Raw genomic sequence first — 21547 nt, 5'->3', positions numbered from 1 at the left:
TCTCATAAACTCTATCGTTTGCAACTTGATTTCTCAAATCTTATTAGGACCTAGACTCGATTGGCAATGTCCTAAATGAACAACCAAGGACTCAAGTTTGGCCTTCGTGGACTTGAGTCTGGACAAGGGAATGGTCGATAGCTATGACAGAAACCAAATTAAATTCCAAAATATGATTTTTCTAATTTTAAAAGTGTAAATCAGATTTTCAATCTTTCAAATTCATGCTCCAATGTAAATGTTTTTTATAACTGATTTTCCCAGCCAATAGCCGATTGGAAGCAATTTAAGTTTTTGACATAATAGTAAAGGCTATCTAAAGATTAGGGGTGAGCATCGAGAAAAATTCAACCGGACAACTGGAATGTACTGACCTGGACCAACTGGTTTAATGTCGATTCTAACGAGAATCGGTTTGATTCTCAGTTTCGTGCATCTAGAAACTGGTCTTAGATCAATTCAGTTCTCAATTCGAAGGCTAGGAACCGATTCAACCAGTCCACCTCTCAAGTTGAACCGGTCCACCGCTCAAGTTGAACTGTATCTAAGAGACTCTTTAATAAAAAAATTTCAACCAATCAAAAATTGAAACATAACAACATAATTACTTAACCAACAAATGTTTTTGTAGTGAAACGCTACAACTTCTATATTTTATTTATAAAAACTTGATTTTTCACCCAAGATATGAAATGGGCCTATTCTTGTGTAAAATTGCAAACTAGACTAGAATCGGCCCGTTTAAAAAAGGGTTAATACCACGAAAAACCCTAAACTGGTATACTTGTGACAATTTTATCCCAAACTATTTTTTTGACCATAAAAAACCCCAAACTGGTACACTTGTGACAAATCTACCCTGAACTATTTTTTTTTACCATAAAAAATTCCAAACTGGTATACATGTGACAATTTTACCCCGAACTAATTTTTTAATATTATTTTTTATTTTTCGAATTTTTTTATTAATTTTTTTTATTTTTTCTTTACTTTTTTTTTCCTTTCTCTTCAACCTCTGGCCGGTCCGGTCCGGCTACCGACTAGAGGCGGAAGCCGGCGAGGTCAGCCCCGCCGGCCGCTGGCGAGGCTCACCCTCGCCGGCGTTGGGCGAGGTCGACCTTGCCTTGCAACGGCCAGGTCGAGCCTCGCCGGATCTGGCGAGGGCCCGGCCCCGCCGGATCTGGCGAGGCTCGCCCAACGCCGGCGAGGGTGAGCCTCGCCAGCGGCCGGCGGGGCTGAGCCCTCGCCAGATCCGGCGAGGCTCAACTTGGCCGTTGCAGGGCGAGGCCAACCTTGCCGGCATTGGGCGAGGTCGACCTCGCCGGCGTTGGGCGAGGTCGGCCTCGCCCTGCAGCGGTGGGGCCGAGCCCTCGCCAGATTTGGCAAGGCTCGACCTCGCCGTTGCAGGGCGAGGCCGACCTCGCCCAACGCCAGCGAGGCTGACCTAGCCCTGCAACGGCGGGGCGGAGCCCTCGCTAGATCTAGCAAGGTCGACCTCGCCCTGCAACGGCGAGGCCGACCTCGCCCAACGCCGACGAGGTCGAGCCTCGCCAATGGCTGGCGGGGCCGACCTCGCCGGCTTCCGCCTCTGGCCGGTCGCCGGTCCGGCGACCGGCCAGAGGTTGAAGAGAAAGGAAAAAAAAAGTAAAGAAAAAATAAAAAATAAATAAAAAAATTCGAAAAATAAAAAATAATATTAAAAAATTAGTTCGGGGTAAAATTGTCACATGTATACTAGTTTGGGGTTTTTGGTGGTCAAAAAAATAGTTCGGGGTAGATTTGTCACAAGTGTACCAGTTTAGGGTTTTTCGTGGTATTAACCCTTTAAAAAATGGGTTAATGTTACGAAAAACTCCAAATTGGTATATTTGCGATAAATTTACCCAAATTAATTTTATGACCATCAAAAACCCCAAACTTGTACATTTGTGATAAATTTACCCTCCGTTAAATTGAATTAATACCGTAAAAAATTACAAACTAGTATATCTGTGTTAAAAGCTCAAATTAGTACATCCATCAATTACTACATGTTATCCAACTTAGAAATTTAACAGAAAATTGAACCGAAATTAACGGAGAGTAAAGTTGTCATAGGTATACCAGTTTGGAATTTTTTGTGGTCAAAAAATTAGTTTGAGGTAAAACTGTCACAAGTGTACCAATTTAGATTTTTCATGGTATTAACCCTTAAAAAGTCAACCAATTTGGTCTCAGTTCCAAAAGATTGGAACCGCGGCTCACAAGGCCAGTTCTTACCTATAGGCCGGAAACCATCTCACTTTGAAACGAATCACTCCCGCTAAAGATCGTTGTCTCGAGAGAACAATATTCTAGTTTTTTTTTTTTTGTCTTTTTGGTGAGGAAAAAAAAAGGAGAGCGTATCAATTCGAATCAAACCCGCGATGTACCGTTGCGTGGCCTTGAACCGAACCTACCTAGGCCCACCCATTCACGCCTCGCCGCCGTCAGCCGCCGCGGCGACGCCTCCCTCTCCCAAGCTCCGCCGCCGCCGAGAGAGTCGGAACCACTACCCGCCGCGCCTCTCTCTCTCTCTCCGCCATGGCCGTCTTCCTCCCCTCCGCCTCCCGCATCTCCACCGTCCGTTTCAATCTCCCTCCTCGCTCCCCTGCCCATGTCCGCAGACGACTGCTCCCGTTCGGGTGCCTCGGCTCGAGCCTCCCGTTCCCGGCCCACGACGCCAAGTATCACCGGGAGCTCGAGGCCGCCATTGACGTTGTGGAGCGAGCTTGCCGTCTCTGTGTTGACGTACAGTTCTTGTTCTTGTTCTTGTTCTTGTTCTTGTTCTTGTTGGGTAAATGCTTGTTGGGTATGATTCGTTTGCTTGTGTGTTGATAGTTATGTTCATTGTCAGGTGAAGAAAGCCTTGCTTTCGAGTGATGGTGGGATTCTCGAGAAGACCGACCAGACTCCCGTCACTGTTGCGGACTTCGGCGTGCAAGCTCTTGTCAGTTTGGGTAATTTTCTTGCGTGATTACATGAAGCTTCATGTTTCCTTTCGTTGCTCAATTCATGAAGTCTGTAGTTTAAAAATGCAAAATTGGGTCGATGGTTTTCGAGCATTTAGGCTTCGATTAGTTTTGGACATTTGATCAATGCGCGAACTGAGCTTGGGGCATGATTTATCAGACAATGCCACAGTAGCGCATAGGTGAATTCACCGTTAAGAACCTCGACTCACATGACTATGGATGGCATTTTCTGGGGTCGGTAATTCGATATGCTTATAATTTGAAAGTGGCATAGGCTTGTCAATGGAGAAGATAAAATCAGCCAATATCCTATTCAATATCTCAGGCACGGCATGCAACTACTTGAAAATTGTAGTTAGACCAAATTTAAATGTGAACTGCTATTTTGGGAGTTGATATCGCTTCTCGGTTTTTTTGCATGTTTCGCCAGAGCTGGGAAACTTGTTTCCTTCCATTCCTTTAGTGGCAGAAGAGGACTCTGCTTCCATACGTTCTACTGATTTGGTGGGTTACATTGTGGATGCTGTCACCGATAAAGCGAGCTCTGAAGATCATCCTTTGACAACGAATGCTGTTTTAGAGGCTATTGACCGAGGAGGAGAGAATGAATTTTCTATTGGAGCGCAGCCAGCCTCGTATTGGGTATGTAGATGAATTGGCTATTATTTAAAGGATGTAAGCTAAGGTTTGGCATAATATGTAGTATAAAGAGCAGCATTTACTTGATGTTAGATTGTGTATTCTTTGAGATTGTACCCGTATAGAATCCAACATCAAATCGAATGGTTAGGAAATGATTATATAGGGCTTAAAAAAACCGTCCTCCTAGTCCACGGCTTGGTAAAATAAAAAGAAAATAAACGTGCCTCTCAAAAGATTTGCTTCCTGAAGTTGATAAATTGCATATCTGTCCACATTTATTACGATAAGTTGCTTGGCTTTAGTTGCTAGATATGTGGCGTCTTCTAGATTCTCTTCCATAGTAGAGCTTAAGGTTACAATGATTGCTGCAGGTTCTGGATCCAATTGATGGGACACGAGGATTTCTAAAAGGAAGTGAGTCCTTGTATGTGGTATGTTACTCTCTCTGAAGTCTTGGCTATTAGATTTAATGGGGAATAGCTCCAGATTGATGACTGCTAAGAATGAAAATATTAAGTTGCTTTTGACATGCATACCGGTATGTTAAGCATGTAAAGGTTAGTTTGATAACAAAACGTTCAGTGCAGTCCAATGCTTGGCTTCTGCCAATACAAAAGATGAAGTCTGAATTCGAGCTGGTTGAGAAAGGATGTGGGAGGAACTTCTTTTTAAGTTGGTTTCAATGTCTGAAGTGTTCACTAAGACACCTAATACCATTTTGTTTATAATGTCCCTATCATGGTTTAGTTTTATGATACTAATCCTCTATTGCCTTATTACTCCAATTAGTGTATGCCCTGAACATCCTATAACATGCCTGTCTCAGCCCATGAGCAGGTGATCATGGTCACTCTTCTAGTTGTAGGTAGCAGTAATGTATAGTGTAAATTTTAATTACCTTCTTTTGGGGAAAGATACTTTCACTTGCTGCATTACACATGAGACACTTGGTGCCTTGGGCCTCCTCTCTTTGACCTCTCTTCTGTGAAAGAATTTTTACATTACACTGTGGATGCTGATAGACCCCTATACCCCTATATATCAATATAAAGGAGTCTAGTCCGCTGGTTTTATTTGTTTGATATTGGGAAGCAGTTACTTTTATCGGAATATACTTTGTTGCTCGTATTATTATATGGAAATATAATTTTGGAACTCTATATAAGTTCTTAGCTTTCTTTTTCTTGGCTGAATGCACAAATAAATTTCCAGGTAGGATTGGCACTTGTAGTTGGTGGGGAAGTTGTATTAGGTGCAATGGGATGCCCTAATTGGCAGCAAGATCTATCCAATGTAACCAACGATAGGCTACAGGAGTATGAGATCAGCAATGCCAGACCTGGAATCATCATGGTGTCTCACGTTGGCTGTGGAACATGGACCAAAAGGTTACCACCGCTGCTCAGTAACACGAGTGCAAAGGAAGCCTATTGGACGAGGTGCTTTGTTGATGGGTTGTCTGCAGTTCATGAAGCACGTTTTTGCATTCCAGAGAGTCAAACATGGGAGAAACTTCCCCTGTCTACTTCATTCAAAGCAACAAAGGAAACTGATACTCCTAGAGAAGGGGAAGTTGTTCTACTGCCAACATGTTGTGGAAGGTTAATTAACCTTTTCCTTATTCAACATCTTCTCGTTTTTGGGTATATTTTGTTTTACGACTCTAGCTCTGGGGGTTGGTGCAAAAGCTCCTCTGGAGTTTTCAAATTTGTTCTTTGCCGTCCCCGAAATTCTGAAACTGTTGCAATCTGTTCTACTGACTAGTGTTTTGCTTACAATTCCCATCACATCCTAAGGAAATCTTATCCAATCGATTTTTTCTTTCTGTCTAATATTTATTTGGCTTGGATAGAAGGATCAAAGGCCCTTAATATTGCAATAGTTGTAACATGAATTATATTCACAAATTATGTGATACCCAATGTCGTTAAAAATGTCATTTTTACAAGTCGTATCTATCAATTGGCATGTGCAAAGCTTTCAAATGAATCGATGGCTTATCATTATTAACTTCATTTGTCACCTGATGACCCGTTGTGTGGCTATTATATCTCCCATCACTATTGTTCGCAATCACAATCTTTTCTTAATGTGTGTTGTACTTCTCAGCTGGATGAAACTGATTAACATTTTACTTCTAACAAATGGAAAAACAGGACTAAGATTAAATTATCATTTATCTCGTGATTAAGTTCTTATGTCAAACATGAACAATGTTTAAAGAAATAGTGCCCTCTGTTACTTTCTATTATCTAATCTTGGAATAATATAAAAATAAATCAGATGATGAGATGACATTACAATTTTCAACGTTTACTGTGTTGTTTCCTCTGGCTATTAGATCTATCATTTCCATGAGCAAACACATTTAAAATTGTACACATGATTGAATACAGATAGTTCACGGAGATTATCTCGTAAGGCAATAAGTTTCCTGCATTTCTTCAATTTGGAGATAAGTCACTTCTGCCAGTTTGTTTCATGCATTTATTGTCACATCGTGGTAAAGGAGATGCTTATTCTCCTTCTTTCCTGCAAGAGCCTTTGCACTGACTTCCTTGCACAAAGATGCATTCTCTGTCTCGTAGTAACTCTCTCTCTCTTATCACAGTTTTCTCTTCTTTCTGTGTATCAGTATATATTATCAGCATTCACCGATCCCTTTTAGTGGGACCAATGACTCCTTGCAGTAGAAGTGACGGTATTTTCCTTTTTGGTTTCTCACAGTTTATGCAAGTATATGATGGTTGCTTCAGGAAGGGCATCTGTTTTCATTCTTCGAGAAAGAACACGAACCTCAAGCAAGGTATTTTCTGAGTTTCTCCTACAAATTTCTTGTTATCCAGGCTGGTGGACAATTAAGGGAACATGTCTAAATTTTTTATTCAAATGTCGTTAGGCTTGGGACCATGCTGTCGGCATGATATGCGTGCATGAAGCTGGAGGAAAGGTACATATACATGTGACTGTAGAATTTCACCTTCAGTTGCGAAGTTTGAGTTTCCTTCTGCATGATTCTCATATTTCGGGACTTCTCTTGTTATTAAATGCAGTTTGTTGGTTTTCTTTTGTGTATGTCAAATGAGATCAGCTGGTATTTTTTAGGCTCTTTACCTGATTACTACCTCTAGAAAAACGTGAGAAGAAAGAATGATGACAATGTGAATTACGTATGCACAATAGACAAATAGTAATAACGAGAAGAATCTAAGTTATGACTTCTGTATCAAAGTCATGTTTCTCATTGCCCCATTTAATTATTCATTTCTCGGATAGATTCTTGTTTATGTTATTCAGCTCGATTTGTGTTCTTTACATGGCTTAATCCCAATCTACTCGTAAGAAGGGGTATTAATATTTCATATCACTTGAGTACTAGGTTTACTGTGGCTTTATAGGTAGTCCTAATAGTTTAAGTTTTGGGGTTGTACTTTCTATAATATACTTACCAATTGAAGCTTCTTTTTTCTTTGGTTGATTCAGTATTTGATTTATGAATTTCGTCTACGTAATTTGAACAGCTTCTAGATCTGCAATGTTTGCAATGTGCCACACATCTTTTTCCTTGTACATTTTAAAGTCTGTTAAAGAACTCTTTTGTAAAAAACCAAGGAACGCAGTGTACTTTCGAATTCATCCTGTCTCTCAAATTTCATTTTGATTTTGCTAGCTTTTCCCTTATGCTATCTGTAACGTTATCTCTGATACTTGACTTGCCTTACCAAGAAAGGACACCTTTTCAACTTTATGAGAAAATCCAATTCAGACATGTGTATATCTTAAAAACGTAATCTTTTTTAGTGTGCTCCTAAAGGTTCGGGTTTATGTGTTACCTGACTGACTGACCACCATCAATTAGGTGACCGATTGGGAAGGAAGTCAAATTGATCTGGCAGCAGATGCCACTGAACGGAGAATCGTATTCCCTAAAGGTGGCATTATTGTGTCTAACGGAAAATTGCACAAGAAGATTTTGGACATGACTTCTTCTGGTTCCTCGTCTCTTTTATAGGATGCTAAAGATTTTGGTGCGTCCACCCTCTCTCTCTCTCTCTCTCTCTCTCTCTCTCTCTCTCTCTCTCTCTCTCTCTCTCTGTGGGCCGGCGCTCTTGTGGGACATTTTGTTAGCTCGCCTTTTTAGTTCAATCACAGGATTTCGCGATTGCAAGTACGTGATGGCTTATCCTGCATATGGTGGTAGCTTACTAGCCAAAGAGTTTTGAATCAGTTTGGAATATCAGCTCAGTGATATCTCCACCAGTAAGTAGACAATTAATCAGTAATAATTGCTCACATCAACTGACATTTTCTTGTGGTTCTGGCTATGCAGAAAAGCAATTAAAAACCATTGCACATTTGTTCTATTGAATGTAGTACGTACGCTACTTGTCAAAAGCTGCTATTGAAGCTTCAAGCAAGTGCTCTTTTGAAGTTCCTATCTTTGGTAAAAGCTTCTGGTGAGTATCCGTTTCTTGCAGAGTTCAGACGGGTGATCTTTTAGATTTTTTGTATGTAGTGACTCTGGCATTATGTTAATTGCCTTTTAAATTCAATACCATTCTCTTTCTTGTGACAGCTAAACGATTTTTGTTGTCCAGAACGTTTGCAGAAAAGAGGGTGCACAAGGGCTTTCAAGGAAGTCCAAAGAACCATCTGTGCGATAAGATAACTCGAGAAGTCGCAGTTACATGCATTAATCACAAGCTGTGTTGATCATCCTTCGGTCCTGCTCACACATCGACCGTGTAAGATAGATGAAATTAGGGTACATTCCCTAGGCACGAACAACTCGATTATCTGTACTTTACTTCAGTGAAAATTAGGTAGAGAGAGAAACTCTGCAGTAATTTCTGTCCTAAAACTCTGTTGTACCAGAATTTTGTTGCACGACAATCATTTTCCTCTTGAATTTTCACCCTACATTCTACATGATCTCTAATGGTAGTTGCCTTGAATGGGACTATCACCAAGTCTTCTGCTTGAAGCTCCTTGAATGTTTGGAGTAAGGCGAGCCATTGGTTTTGCTATGCTTTCACCAGCTGTTTCTCCCAACCATGAACAGAATTTTTTTTTTCGAAGATTGTTGTTTTGCTAATCCCACAAGTAACAGCAACTAAATCAGTTTAACGTTATCCATGCTTGAAGTCAAGCAGATTAACGTATTTGGCTCGGGGTTGAAACCAATTTTCCTGTAGACATTTTTCAGCCGTTTGGTAAATTTTGGATTGACCCAAATTAAGGAAGGAATCAGGTGTTCTCACAATTGTTTTAACTGATTTTCCCAGCAGATTGCCGATAGGAAGAAGCACTTTTGAGTGTTTTTGACATAATAGTAAAGGCCATATGAAGATAAGGAGTGAGCTCCGAGTCCAATTCAATTCGAGAATCAAAATGAACCGACTTGGACCAACCAGTTCAATGCCGATTCTAGGGAGAGGACTAGTTTGGTTCTCAGTTTTGCGCACCTAGAACTGGCCTAGGATTGATTCAGTCCCCGATTTCAAGGCTGGGAGCTGGTTCAACCAGTTTGGCTCTCGAGTTGAACCGATTCTAAGAGCCTCTTTTATTAAAAAAAAAAGGAAAAAGAAAAAAATTACTTTTACACCCGTTGAGAATTGAAACATGATTTTCAATATAAACAAACAACAACATGACTACTTAATTTGCACACCTTCTACCCATTGGAACACCATTGGTGTCCCATTGGGTACAAGGTTTTTGTGTACGACTAACCCCTCCTTGTAAGTGGTGCGTTAAAAAGTTAATATACATCTTACCTTACAAAAAAAAAAAAACATGGCTACTTAACCAACAAGTACTTTTGCAGATGTGGTGAAATGCTGCAACTTTGATATTTTATTATAAAATCTCGATTTTTCACCCAAGATATAAAATGGGTCTAGAACTAGGAGCTAGATCGACATCGGCCGGTTAAAAAAAATCGGCTAAGTTCGATCTCAATTTCAATCTTCAGGGTCAGTTTCTACTTATAGGCCGAGAAACGATCCATCCTAGAGCATAATCAAATTAATATAGGAAAATTAATTTGGATTGGGAAAAAAAAAGAGAGGATTAAATATGAGTCAAACCCGCAACGTGGATGTACCGTTGCGTGGTCTTCAACCGAATCTAACTAACCCCATTCGCGCCTCGCCACCGTCAACCGCCGCGGCGACGCTTCCCTCTTCCAAGCCCCGCCGCCACCGCCGACACAGCCGGAACTACCCGCCACGCCTCTCTCTCTCTCTCTCTCTCTCCGCCATGGCCGTCCTCCTCCACTCCGCCTCCCGCATCTCCACCGTCCGGTTCAATCTTCCTCCACGTTCCCCTGCTCATGTCCGCAGACGATTGCTCCCGTTCAGGTGCCTCAGCTCGAGCGTCCCATTCCCGGCCAACGACGCCAGGTATCGCCGGGAGCTTGAGGCCGCCACCGACGTTGTGGAGCAAGCTTGCCGTCTCTGTGTTGATGTACAGTTCTTGTTCTTGTTTTTGTTCTTGTTCTTGTTCTTGTTCTTGTTCTTGTTCTTGTTCTTGGGTAAATGCTTGTTGGGAATGATTCTTTTGCTTGTGTGTTGATGGTTATGTTTATTGTCAGGTGAAGAAAGCCTTGTTTTCGGGTGATGGTCAGATTCTCGAGAAGACCGACCAAACACCTGTCACTGTTGCGGACTTTGGCGTGCAAAGCTCTTGTCAGTTTGGGTAGTTTTCTTGCGTGATTGCGTGAAGCTTCGTGTTTCCTTTCGTTGCTCAATTCAATTCATGAAGTTTGTAGTATGAAAATGCTAAATGGATACCTCGTTTTCGAGCATTTAGGCTTCAATTGGTGTTGGACATTCAATTGACCCGCAAAATGAACTTGAGTGATGTTTTACGGGCAATGCCACAGTATGGCCTTGTCTGGGGTCTGTAATTTGATGTGCTTATATGTTGAAACTATTGGCGGCAAAGTCATATCAATGGAGAAGATAAAATCAGCCATTATCCTATTCAATATCTCGGGCATGTCATGCAATTTTTTTGCAAGAAGTAGTCAGACCAAACTTCAATTGTAAACTGCTATTGTTGGGATATGATATCACTTCTGAGGTTTTTTTATTGTTTCGCCAGAGCTGGGAAACTTGTTTCCTTTCATTCCTTTAGTGGCAGAAGAGGACTCTGCTTCCATACGTTCTACTGATTTGGTGGGTTATGTGGTGGATGCTGTTACTGATCAAGCGAGCTCTGAAGGTCATCCTTTGACAAAGGGTGATGTTTTAGAGGCTATTGACCGAGGAGGAAAGAACGACTTCTCTATGGGATCGCAGCCAGCCTCGTATTGGGTATGTAGATGAATTGGCTATTATTTAAAGGGTGTAAGTTAAAGGTTGGTGTGAATACGTTCCATAAAGAACAGAGCTTTTACTTGATGTTAGATTGTGTATTCTCTGAGATTGTACAGGTAGCTGTAGAATCCAACATCAACTTGAATGGCTAGGAAATGATTATATAGGGCTTGAAAAACCTTCCTCCCAGTCCACCGTTTGGTAAAATAAAAAGAGAATAGACATGCCTCTCAAAGGATTTGCTTCTGACATTGATAAGTTGCGTATCTGTCCACATTTATTACAATAAATTGCTCGACTTTAATAGCAGGGTATGGAGTGTAATATGGTCTGCGAGATGCTCTTCCATAGTAGATCTTAAAGTTACAATGATCACTGCAGGTTCTGGATCCAATAGATGGGACACGAGGATTTCTAAAAGGAAGGGAGTCCTTGTATGTGGTATGATACTCTCTGGTGGTTTTGGTTGTTTGGTTTAACGGGGAATAGCTCCAGATTGATGACTGCTTAGAATGAAATTGTTAAGTTGCTTTTGAACTGCATACCGGTATGTTAAGCATTCAAAGGTTAGTTTGATAACAAAATATTAAGTGCAGTCCAAATATAGGCTTTTACGTATACAAAAGACCAAGTCTAAATTCAAGCTGGTTGAGAAAGGATCTGGGAGGAACTTCTGTTTAAGTTGGTTTCAATGTCTGATGTATTCACAAAGACACCTGATACCATTTTGTTTGTAATGTCCCTATCACGGTTTAGGTTTATGATACTGATCCCCTATTGCCTTATTACTCCAATCAGTATATGCCCTGAACATCATATAACAGACCTGTCTCAGCCCATGAGCAGGTGATCATGGTCGCTCTTCTAGATGTAGGTAGCAGTAATGTATAGTTTAAATTTTAATCGCCCTCGTTTGGTGAAAGATACTTTACTGGCCAAAGTCCTATTACCTCACTTAATTTCACTTGCCGCATAACACATGGGACACTTGGTGCCTCAGGTCTCCTCTCTTTGACCTCTCTTCTTTTATATTGTGAAAGAATCCTTACATAACACTGTGGATGCTGATAGTCCCCTATATATATATAAATATAAAGCAGTCTAGTCCGCTGGTAATATATGTTTGATATTGGGAAACAGTAGCTTTTATTGGGGATATGCTTTGTTGCTTGTATTATTATATGGAAATATGATTTTGCAACTCTATGGAAGTTTTAACTTTCTTTTCTTGGCTGAATGGACAAATATAAACCCAGGTAGGATTGGCACTTGTAGTTGGTGGAGAAGTTGTATCAGGCGCAATGGGATGCCCTAATTGGCAGCAAGATCTATCCAATGTAACCAACGATGGGCTGCAGGAGTATGAGATCAGCAATGCGAGATCTGAGATCATCATGGTGTCTCATGTTGGCTGTGGAACATGGACCAAAAGGTTACCACCACAGCTCAGTAACACAAGTGCAAAGGAAGCCTATTGGACCAGGTGCTTTGTTGATGGGTTCTCTGCAGTTCATGAAGCACGTTTTTGCATTCCGGAGAGTCAAACATGGGAGACACTTCCCCTGTCTACTTCAGTCAAAGCAAGAATGGAAACTGATACTCCTGGAGGAGGGAAAATTGTTCTACTGCCAACATGTTGTGGAAGGTCGGTTCATCTTTTTCCTAGTCAATATCTTTTCATTTTTGTATTAATTTTAATACTCTGCCTCTGGAGTAGGTGCAAAAGCTCCCCTCGAGTTTTCATTGTTGCTCTTTGCTGTCCCAGAATGTCGGAAACTGTTGCTATCCACTCTTCTGCTTATAAGTGCTTTGCTTACAATTCCCATCATATTCTACGGAAATATTATTCAATCAGATTTTTCTTTTGATACAATAGTTATTGGCTTGGCTAGAAGGATCAAAGGCCCTTAATGATGTAACTGTTGTAATATCAATTACATTCACAAAATCATGTGATACCCAATGTTGTGAAAAATGTTATTTTTCCAAGTCGTATCTGTCAATTGACATGTGCACATCTTTTCAAATGAATAAACGGCTTATCCTTATTAACTCCATTTGTGTCACCTGATGATGCATCATGTGGTGACTATATGGCCATCATTAATGTGTGTTGTACTTCTCAGCTGGATGGAACTAATTACATATGACTTCTAAATTATGGAGAAAAAAAACAGGATTCAGTTTAAATCATCATGTATTTCCTTGATAGATATCGATTCCTTTTTCTTAAATGAAAATTCCTTTCCATATTCACAGGGTTGTTTCCCCTGGCTATTAGATTTGTCATTTTGATGGGCAAACACTTTCATAATTGTATAAATAATTGTATACAGATAGCACACGGAGTCTCTCGTAAGGCAATAAGTGTCCTACATCCTCCAATTTGAAGATAAGCCACTTCTGCCAGTTTGTTTCATGCATTTATTGTCACATTATGTGAAAGGAGATGCTTATTGTCCTTTTTTTCCTGCAAGAGCCTTTGCACTGACTTCTTTGCACAAATAGGCCATTCTCTGTCACAGTTTTCTCTTCTTTCTGTGTGGATCAGTATATACCATCAGCAATCATGATCCCTTTGGGTGGGATAGATGACTCCTTGCCGTAGAAGTAATGGGATTTTCCATTTTGGTTTCTCACAGTTTATGCAAGTATATGATGGTTGCTTCAGGAAGGGCATCAACTTATATTCTTCGAACAAGAACACAAACCTCAATCAAGGTATTATCCGAGTTTCTCCTACAAATTTCTCGTTATCCAGGCTGGTGCAAAATCAAGGGAACATGCCTAAGTTTCTTCATCAAATGTCGTTAGGCTTGGGACCATGCTGCTGGCATGATATGCGTGCATGAAGCTGGAGGAAAGGTACATATATTCGTGACTTTAGAATTTCTCTATCACTTGTGAAGTTTTTCCTTCTGCATGATTTTCATATTTCAGGATTTCTCATTACTGAATGCAGTTTGTTAGTTTGCTTTTGCGTTTGTCAAATGAGATCAGCTGGTATGTTTAGGCTCTTTTCCTAATTACTACTTCCAGAAAAATGTGAGAAGAAAGAGTGACAACAATCTGAATTATGTATGCACAATGGACAAATAGTACTAATAGAATGAATCTATTACAAATGATGTTAAGATATGGCCCAAATCAGTTGCAGAATGGGCTTTCATACATTTAGTGATTCCTCAACCAATCCAGCTAAAAGTTTAACTTTTGATTGACCAAAAAACAAAAGTTTAAGTTTGGGTTGGTTGTTATAACATTATATCAAAGTCATGTTCTCATTGCCCCATTTAATTGTGTATTTCTCCCATATATTCTTGTTCATGGTATTTAGCTCATTTATGTTCTTTACATGGCTTAATTCAAATTTACTTATTACTTGCATTCCAGGTTTACGATGGCTTTATAGATAGTCTTTTTCACTTGATAGTTTTAGTTATTGGGTTGTATTTCCTAACACATTCCTACCAATTGAAGCTACTTTTTTGGTTGATTCAGTATTTCATTTATGAATTTCATCTGCACAATATGAACAGCTTCTGGATCTGCAATGTTTGCAATTTGCCACGCATCTTTTTCCTTGTATATTTTGAAGTTCGTTAAATAACTCTTTTGTACAAACCAAGGAACCCAATATACTTTTTGTCAATTCGTCCTGTCTCTCAAATATCAGATTGATTTTGCTAACCCCTTATTTCTATCTGTTACATTAGCTCTGATACTTGACTTGCTTACCAAGAAAGGACACCTTGTCTACTTTATGAGAAAATTCAGCTCAGATAACGTGTATCGTAGAAGCATAATCTTTTTAGTGTGCTATTAAAAGTTTAGGTTTACGTGTTACATGACTAACTGGCCACCATCAATTAGGTGACCGATTGGGAAGGAAGTCAAATTCATCTGGCAGCAGATGCCGCTGAACGGAGAATCATATTTGCTAGAGGTGGTGTTATTGTGTCTAATGGGAACCTGCATGACAAGATTTTGGGCATTACTACTTCTGGTTCCTCATCTATTTTAGAGGAAGCTCAAGATTTGAGTGCGTCCACCCTCTCTCTCTCTCTCTCTCTCTCTCTCTCTCTCTCTCTCTCTCTCTCTGTGTTCGCCCGCACAAGTGTGGGGCATTTGGTTAGCTCACCTTTTTAAATTCAATCAGAGGATTTCACAATTACAAGTATGTGATGGGTTATCCTGCATATTATGGTAGCCAGAGACTTTTCTATTAGTTCGGTATTCCAGCTCAATGATATCTCCACCAGTAAGTAGACAATTAATCAGCAGTAATTGCTCTCATTGACTGACATTTTCTTGTGGTTCTTGCTACGCAGTAAAAAAGAGTTAAAACCACGCATGTATTCTATTGAATGTAATACATAAGCTTCTTGGTGAAAGCTGGGATTGAAGCTCTAAGCAAGTGCTCTTTTGAGGTCCCTTATCTTCAGAAAATCTTCTGGTGAGTGTCTGTTTCCTGCAGATTTTGGACATGTTTTAGATTGTTTATATCTTGTGATTCCGGCATAATGTTGATGCCTTCTAACTTCAATACCGTTTCTATATAGTGACCGCTGATCTATTTTGTTTTCCAGAATGTCTGCAGAAAAGAGACTGCACAAAGGCTTTCAAGGAAGTCCAAAGAACCATCGATGCGATAACTCAAGAAGTCGCAGTTACATGCATTAATTACAAACTGTTTTGATCAACCTTCAGTCCCAGTGACACACTGAGCATGAAGGTTGATGAAATTAGGGTACATAGAGTCCAGTGCATATTAGGACAATTCTTTAGTCTAGAGTTCATGAAAAGTCAACTATCTGTGCTTTAGTGAAAATCATGTAGAGAAACAGAAACTCTGCAGTAATTCCTCTGTCCTAAAACTCTGTTATACCAGAAAGTTGTTGCACAATAATCATTTTCCTCTTGAATTTTTTACTCTACATTCTACATGATCTCTAATAGTTTTTGCCTCGAATGTGACTACCATCAAGTCATTTACTTGAGGCTCCTTGAATGGTGGAGTAAGGAGAGCCTTTGGTTTTGCTGTACTTTTACCATCTGTTTCTCCCAACCATGAACAGAAAATTCTTTTTTTTTTTTCGAGTAATGTTGTTTTGCTAATCCCACAATTAACAGCAACTAAATCAGTTCAACGTTATCCACACTTGAAGTTGAGCAGACTAACGTTTTTGACTCTGGGTCGAAACCAATTTTCCTGTCGGCATTTTGTCAGCCGTTTGGTGAATTTGGATTGACCCAAATTAAGGAAGAAATCAGGTGTTCTGACAATTATTTACAGCAAATCAATTTGAAATTAGAATCTCCTCGCATCTCTCCTAATCTCATGGTGATGGTGAAACACAAAATGTGAACATGGACAGGAGGTTGAGGAAGCAGCCAAGATGATCAGCATCGGTAAAGATGTTAGTAGCTCGGTCGCGAGAAGTGAGCAGCACGGGATTGCGGTCGAGTTTAAATTGGGTTCTCGTCCTTAGCTGAGTAGCAACTTATATGAGTTTCGAATTAGACGAGTTTGAGGTCCCGTTTACAAAAGCGGTATAGGATTTGGGACGGGTGACCTGAACACCCGACCCGAGAAGTCATTTATGAAACTACCGTTAAGTCTTTCGAAAGCCTCAGGGTTTACTTAGGTAATTATGTTAGTCTACTACACATTTCATTTTGATCTAACATTTTTCCACTGATAAGTAACATATAACGTGCGCATTGTTGGCGCCGTTTCCTAATAGCTCAAAATGTTAATCTAAAACGATTTGTCAAAAATGGTATCAGATGCATGTCCTCCCGATTTCAAGTCCTGGCACCGCCTCTCATCTTTCTCTAACCTGCCATTCTTGTTAATTAGTGTTCCTGCTTTCCTGTCTATGGTTGTTTGTTTGATCTGGTCACGTCACATCCCGTGTTGAGCATGCGAGGATCGGCTTACATGCGAGGAGATTGCTAACTAAAAAGCTACATACATTGTTGGCCTGTTTCTTGATAACTTAAGATTGTTGGGTATTTAGTGTTAGATAATCTATTTATTGAAAATTCTATGGCGAGTTTCAAGTAGGTTGAGGGCATCCAATGGATGCTAGACTATTTAAGTGAGTTGAGTATGAGATTTCAAGTCGAAACTCCTGACCGCTTTGAGACGAGTTTAGACAACCGGGATGGGTTAGTCTCAGGGGTTATCATCCCAAACCCGTCTCGCTTCCATCGAATTAGATATTGTAAAAGAAAATAACTGGTCTATGCTATCCGTTAGTCAATACACTTTGTTACATTGTTGAGAAGCTACACCACCTAAACAAAGGGTAATATTCTCAGAAGGGAATAGAAGTTTCCCAGATAACTCTCCTTTGCATTAATTTATACATCTTACCAAAGAACCATTCTTTCTGGGTATTCTACATCATCAAGGTTTTATATAGGTGCTAATGCAAAACATCATTATAATATGCACAATGCTTTGATCATTGGTTACCATACGTGCGTAGCCCTCATGCGCACTCATACTTTTATACGTATACATACCACTTTAAAATACATGCATGAGTTGCTTGGATATTTTTGAATAATACCAAGATGGATCGTCATCCACACACACCCATTTGGGTATCCAAATCTTGCCCTAGTCACCAAATTGGGTAAGATCTGCTGAACAAATGGGATCGAGAAACCAAAGAAAAGCCACATGAAACACTTTTCAACGTTTGTTGGAGCCATCGAGCACCACGAGGATGACAAAAATATAAAGATAATCCTCCACCTGATGTGTGAACATCGATTGGTCAACTCTAACACGTATGCAGCTTCTTTGGGCAAACCCATGCGCAAGCAAAACCCTAGATTTTGGACAAGTAATTACCCCATTGAGCACTGGGTTGCAGCTTTCTTGATTTAAGAATCAATTGCCATTGTTAGTGTGCATGATTGGCTCTTGGGTTGAGTGGTAAATGATATAAAAGTCGTGGGGGTGCCCCCATGACATCAAGCATGGAGACAAAAGGCCAAGGATTGCGGTCATGTCTCTGTTTGTTTGGATATAATAGAGTTTTCGCTAGAAACATCATATCAAGCACATAACATCTTTGAAAAAAAATAATTAAAACTACTCTTCAAAAGCATTGTTAATCACATGACATGGAGAGTAATTACGTTACTGGTGATAATCATATGTACAAGTATAATGAGCTTAATGATACGTAGACACACAGTACAATGATTCAAACCCTGTGGGCTCAATTATTTCGGCATGCAAACAAACTACTTTGAAAAGGTGCAATCTGGAATAAACTGGCCACGACCAAACCTTAATCCAAATGCAAGACCCACTACCAGCAATCAGCCAGACAAGTGGCAATCTGATATCAATCCAAAACCTGGTCCCTATGAGCAAGCAACAAGGAATTTAACAATACCTTTTGCAATGTGTTCGTCTAGATAGTGTGCACCATTTTTCAAATGCATGTCTCGAAATTAGAAATCTTTCTCGTAAAGTGGCTCCAAAATGTTGTTGGCTCGATTAGGGTTCCAAGTCTTTAAATATCGATAGTTACTTTGGACTGCAAACTTAGTGTGTAAATTAGTGAATAGATAAACTAGTAAAGTGACCCTGCAAGTAGGAAAACCTCGGACGCAACACCTAGAAAGTGACAATCATATGTGCTATACAAGTTGCCTAAGTATGATAAAAAAAAAAGCTAAGAGAACATCAAATAGGAGTCCTTGGTGGTTACATAGTATAATGTTTGACCCCAATATATGCTGTTCGTAGGTAGTTTCATCCAATGACTAGGGTTTCACATGAACTATTTATTTGACACAGCGAAGCCAGAACAAATCATGTTTTGATTTGGTGGGATATGCATGGATTTCAAAGTTGTCGATTAGCGGGACATCATAGGCTTCACAGCCTAGCAATTATTAACATATGTCCCAAGATTATTGCTATGTAAAACCATTGGAAGATGATAACTTAAAGATTGTTAAACAGAATGTATTTACGTGTCTTGCATGTGTGATATTTGTTATATTTGCATGATCTACCATAACTCAAGAATTTACAATCAATTGCTTCTCAATGTGTACTACCCCATTTAATGAAATCACCAACACTAATGCCCACATGATTGACAAGTGTCGGGGCATGGAAGTTGCTAGATGTTTTTTAACCTACTATTATGATCCTATCATAACATATGCTTTAACAAATCCTTATCGAAGAAAAGAAAAAAGTAAAAAAATTAGAAATAGTACCACCAGAAATTTCAAACCAGTAACACAATTACAGGAAATTTATTTATGTGTTTCTAAAAATCCTAAATTGGTATGCCTCTGACAAATCTACCATTCGTTAGTTTCCATCCAGTGCCCTTGTTAAATTGCTAGTGGATTACATGTGGCAAGCAACTCGTCCGACACGGATACAACGTAGAAATTCAGCATAAATGGCTCCTAGAAACAACGTCATTTTAGAAAATGACTTCCAAGTTCCGATGGATCCTAGTCCTATGAGTAAGAGAGAGTCGCGAAACTTCGGCCATCTTGAGGTGAGCACTCAAACGTCGACAAGTGTATCTCTTCGCAAGCTCTGCCATAGAAAACGTCCACATGATCGACAAGTGCCCCGACATGGAAGTTGCTAGACTTTTTCAAACCTATTACACTATGATACAATCATAACATATGCTCTAACACATCATTATCAATTAACTAAAGAAACTCTGCATGCATTACACATATGCAGGCTGAATAAACGCAGGAGTCGCTCCCAAGTAATCTCCTCAATTGTGGATAACAACAACCGCAGACTTTTCTCACGTCGACAAGGCGGGAAAAGTTGATTCCTGTTCTTTGTGGAACACAAGTTTAGTTTATTAACGTACGTCACATGAATTTGGACGTGGCAGGCTTCGATAGGGACAATACTGCTGGCGATTTTTGTTTATTATGTGGTGCTCCTCAGATTTGGAAACCATGGGGTCTAGCTGGCCGACACGTAGTTGCTCAAAACTTTGCAAATCTAGATTAATTTAATGATTATCATGGCTGGAAACCAGATAAAGAGAGGGGGTCGGTCCGTACATGTTAAATAATCATGCATGCAGATTATTTTATAGGTTCGTGTCATAATCCCGTTCCCCATGCTTATTTAATAAATTGTTATCGACGTGTACTCTCAAAATACTTATTAAAATTTAAATTGAAGAATTTTGTTGTTTAAAAACATCGTCTATTAATTAATAAGTGTCACAAAAATACTCGTTAATAAGACCTAAAAGGAAATTTTAAAATTTTCAGAACACCAGTTCCCCGTCACATAAAAGTTGGGATCCAAAAAATTAAAAAATTCAGAAAGCTGAATAACAAAACCTTAAAATATATTCTTTTCAATAAAAGGGTGCTCCAACATTCATGATTTGGATTAAATAAACAGATTAGTAGGTACGATTATTTTCCTTATGATGTCTGGAATTTTATAATGCTTTTTCCTTTTCTTCTTAATATATTATGAAAAGAGGAATATGCTATCGATAAAATTTGTTAGTGCTTATCTTCAAGTCAATTTGTGACGAGATCCTTACATAGTTGGAGATAAGATAACCCTTTATTTCTTTTAATGGTAAGCAATAATACTCTATGGAGGTACATATACATCATAAAAGGAAATCAACATATAAAAAGCTAATAAAGAAAAATGGGAGGTCAATCCGATTTTGTCTTTCGGCCATAATTTTCGACATTGTCCACTGTCCATCAAGAACAAAACATCAAGAGCACTATGTTCTTTCGCTGCAAAGTCGTATGATTCTGACTTTGCAAAAGGCACCATTTTCAAAAGAAAATTTTTCTTCAAAAAGCGGAGGAACCCACAAAGATTCCTTTGAAAAATTTTATTTCATTTCCAAGTTTTTGACCAGAGCATATCCAAAAAAAAACCCAAAAAAGAAAATCAATGCCGAAATAAATTAAATCTGTGCTTTTTCATAAATAAATAACACAATCCTCATAATAAATGTTCCTATATTTCGGCAAACACAACCATGTCAATTATTGCCACCATCTATTAAATGCTCATCCATACGCCCCATGCCTATACTTTTCCTCCCAAGTTAAATTTGACCAACTTTTCTAGGGAAAAAAATGAAAGGAAATCGGACCAACCAGCTAGGGCATCCGTACAAACAATGTGAATTGTCGATTTCGCCCTCGCGGACTCACGGTTGCACGGGTTCCTTCCCTTAAGAACTACATTGAATATTTTTATGTAGTTCAGAGACTACATTGAATATCTACCAAAAATCTAGGGATTACGTTGAATAAATTAGAAGTTTTGGGACTACATTGAACATTTGATTAAAGTTCAAGAATTACATTGAACAAATTAAAAGTTCATGGACCCCATTGCACATTAGGCCAAAGTTTAGAGACTGTTTGTGTTATTTTCTCATAAGGGATTGATGTGATCTTTGCGTCGCGAGCACGATATAACGGAGCTCGCCAGCTCAAGCTATATGACTTGAAGCATGAGCCAAGAAGCCATGCATATTAATAAATGAAAAATAAATAGATAATTATATGGCAAAA

At 39.4% G+C, this 21547-nt stretch overlaps 2 protein-coding genes across 13 annotated transcripts; both read left to right on the top strand.

Annotated features, from left to right (window-relative positions):
• Positions 1–2370: 2370 nt before the first annotated feature.
• Positions 2371–15882, top strand: LOC115673894 (putative PAP-specific phosphatase, mitochondrial). 10 transcript variants are annotated; one of them, XM_056316122.1, is made up of 11 exons: positions 2371–2769; positions 2876–2978; positions 3424–3635; positions 4007–4066; positions 4848–5236; positions 6363–6441; positions 6535–6585; positions 7495–7663; positions 7788–7895; positions 8010–8092; positions 8245–8574. In XM_056316122.1, the coding sequence occupies exons 1-8, from the start codon at positions 2563–2565 to the stop codon at positions 7645–7647; spliced, it is 1254 nt and encodes a 417-aa protein (XP_056172097.1). In that variant the 5' UTR covers positions 2371–2562; the 3' UTR covers positions 7648–7663; positions 7788–7895; positions 8010–8092; positions 8245–8574. The 10 variants fall into 10 exon arrangements, with proteins under 10 accessions (XP_056172097.1, XP_056172091.1, XP_056172096.1 ...); XM_056316116.1 differs by having other exon boundaries at positions 8234–8574; XM_056316121.1 differs by lacking the exons at positions 7788–7895; positions 8010–8092; positions 8245–8574 and adding exons at positions 15119–15413; positions 15547–15882.
• Positions 2638–15882, top strand: LOC115666324 (putative PAP-specific phosphatase, mitochondrial). 3 transcript variants are annotated; one of them, XM_056316124.1, is made up of 10 exons: positions 2638–2769; positions 10231–10334; positions 10743–10954; positions 11339–11398; positions 12214–12602; positions 13600–13678; positions 13772–13822; positions 14831–14999; positions 15289–15413; positions 15547–15882. In XM_056316124.1, exons 2-9 carry the CDS (start codon positions 10256–10258, stop codon positions 15300–15302), a joined length of 1053 nt encoding a protein of 350 aa, XP_056172099.1. In that variant the 5' UTR covers positions 2638–2769; positions 10231–10255; the 3' UTR covers positions 15303–15413; positions 15547–15882. The 3 variants fall into 3 exon arrangements, with proteins under 3 accessions (XP_056172099.1, XP_056172102.1, XP_056172098.1); XM_056316127.1 differs by lacking the exon at positions 2638–2769 and adding an exon at positions 9729–10103 and having other exon boundaries at positions 10231–10324; positions 10722–10954; XM_056316123.1 differs by lacking the exon at positions 2638–2769 and adding an exon at positions 9729–10103.
• Positions 15883–21547: the final 5665 nt, after the last annotated feature.

The sequence above is a fragment of the Syzygium oleosum genome, unplaced genomic scaffold (assembly GCF_021117445.2).
Source record: "Syzygium oleosum isolate NSW1041296 unplaced genomic scaffold, Sole_v2.1 Sole_v2.11, whole genome shotgun sequence".
NCBI classification, from domain to species: domain Eukaryota; kingdom Viridiplantae; phylum Streptophyta; class Magnoliopsida; order Myrtales; family Myrtaceae; genus Syzygium; species Syzygium oleosum.
The sequence above is the reverse complement of the archived record's forward strand: the minus strand, read 5'-3'. Positions and strand labels throughout refer to the sequence as shown.

Excerpts from the sequence above, each read along its gene's own strand:
- LOC115673894 (XM_056316121.1), top strand. The coding sequence starts at position 2,563 with ATGGCCGTCTTCCTCCCCTCCGCCTCCCGCATCTCCACCGTCCGTTTC. Across the intron at positions 4,067-4,847 it reads GAAGTGAGTCCTTGTATGTG|GTAGGATTGGCACTTGTAGT; the intron begins GTATGTTACTCT and ends ATAAATTTCCAG. Across the intron at positions 6,442-6,534 it reads GAACACGAACCTCAAGCAAG|GCTTGGGACCATGCTGTCGG; the intron begins GTATTTTCTGAG and ends AAATGTCGTTAG.
- LOC115666324 (XM_056316127.1), top strand. The coding sequence starts at position 9,897 with ATGGCCGTCCTCCTCCACTCCGCCTCCCGCATCTCCACCGTCCGGTTC. Across the intron at positions 10,955-11,338 it reads CGCAGCCAGCCTCGTATTGG|GTTCTGGATCCAATAGATGG; the intron begins GTATGTAGATGA and ends TGATCACTGCAG. Across the intron at positions 13,679-13,771 it reads GAACACAAACCTCAATCAAG|GCTTGGGACCATGCTGCTGG; the intron begins GTATTATCCGAG and ends AAATGTCGTTAG.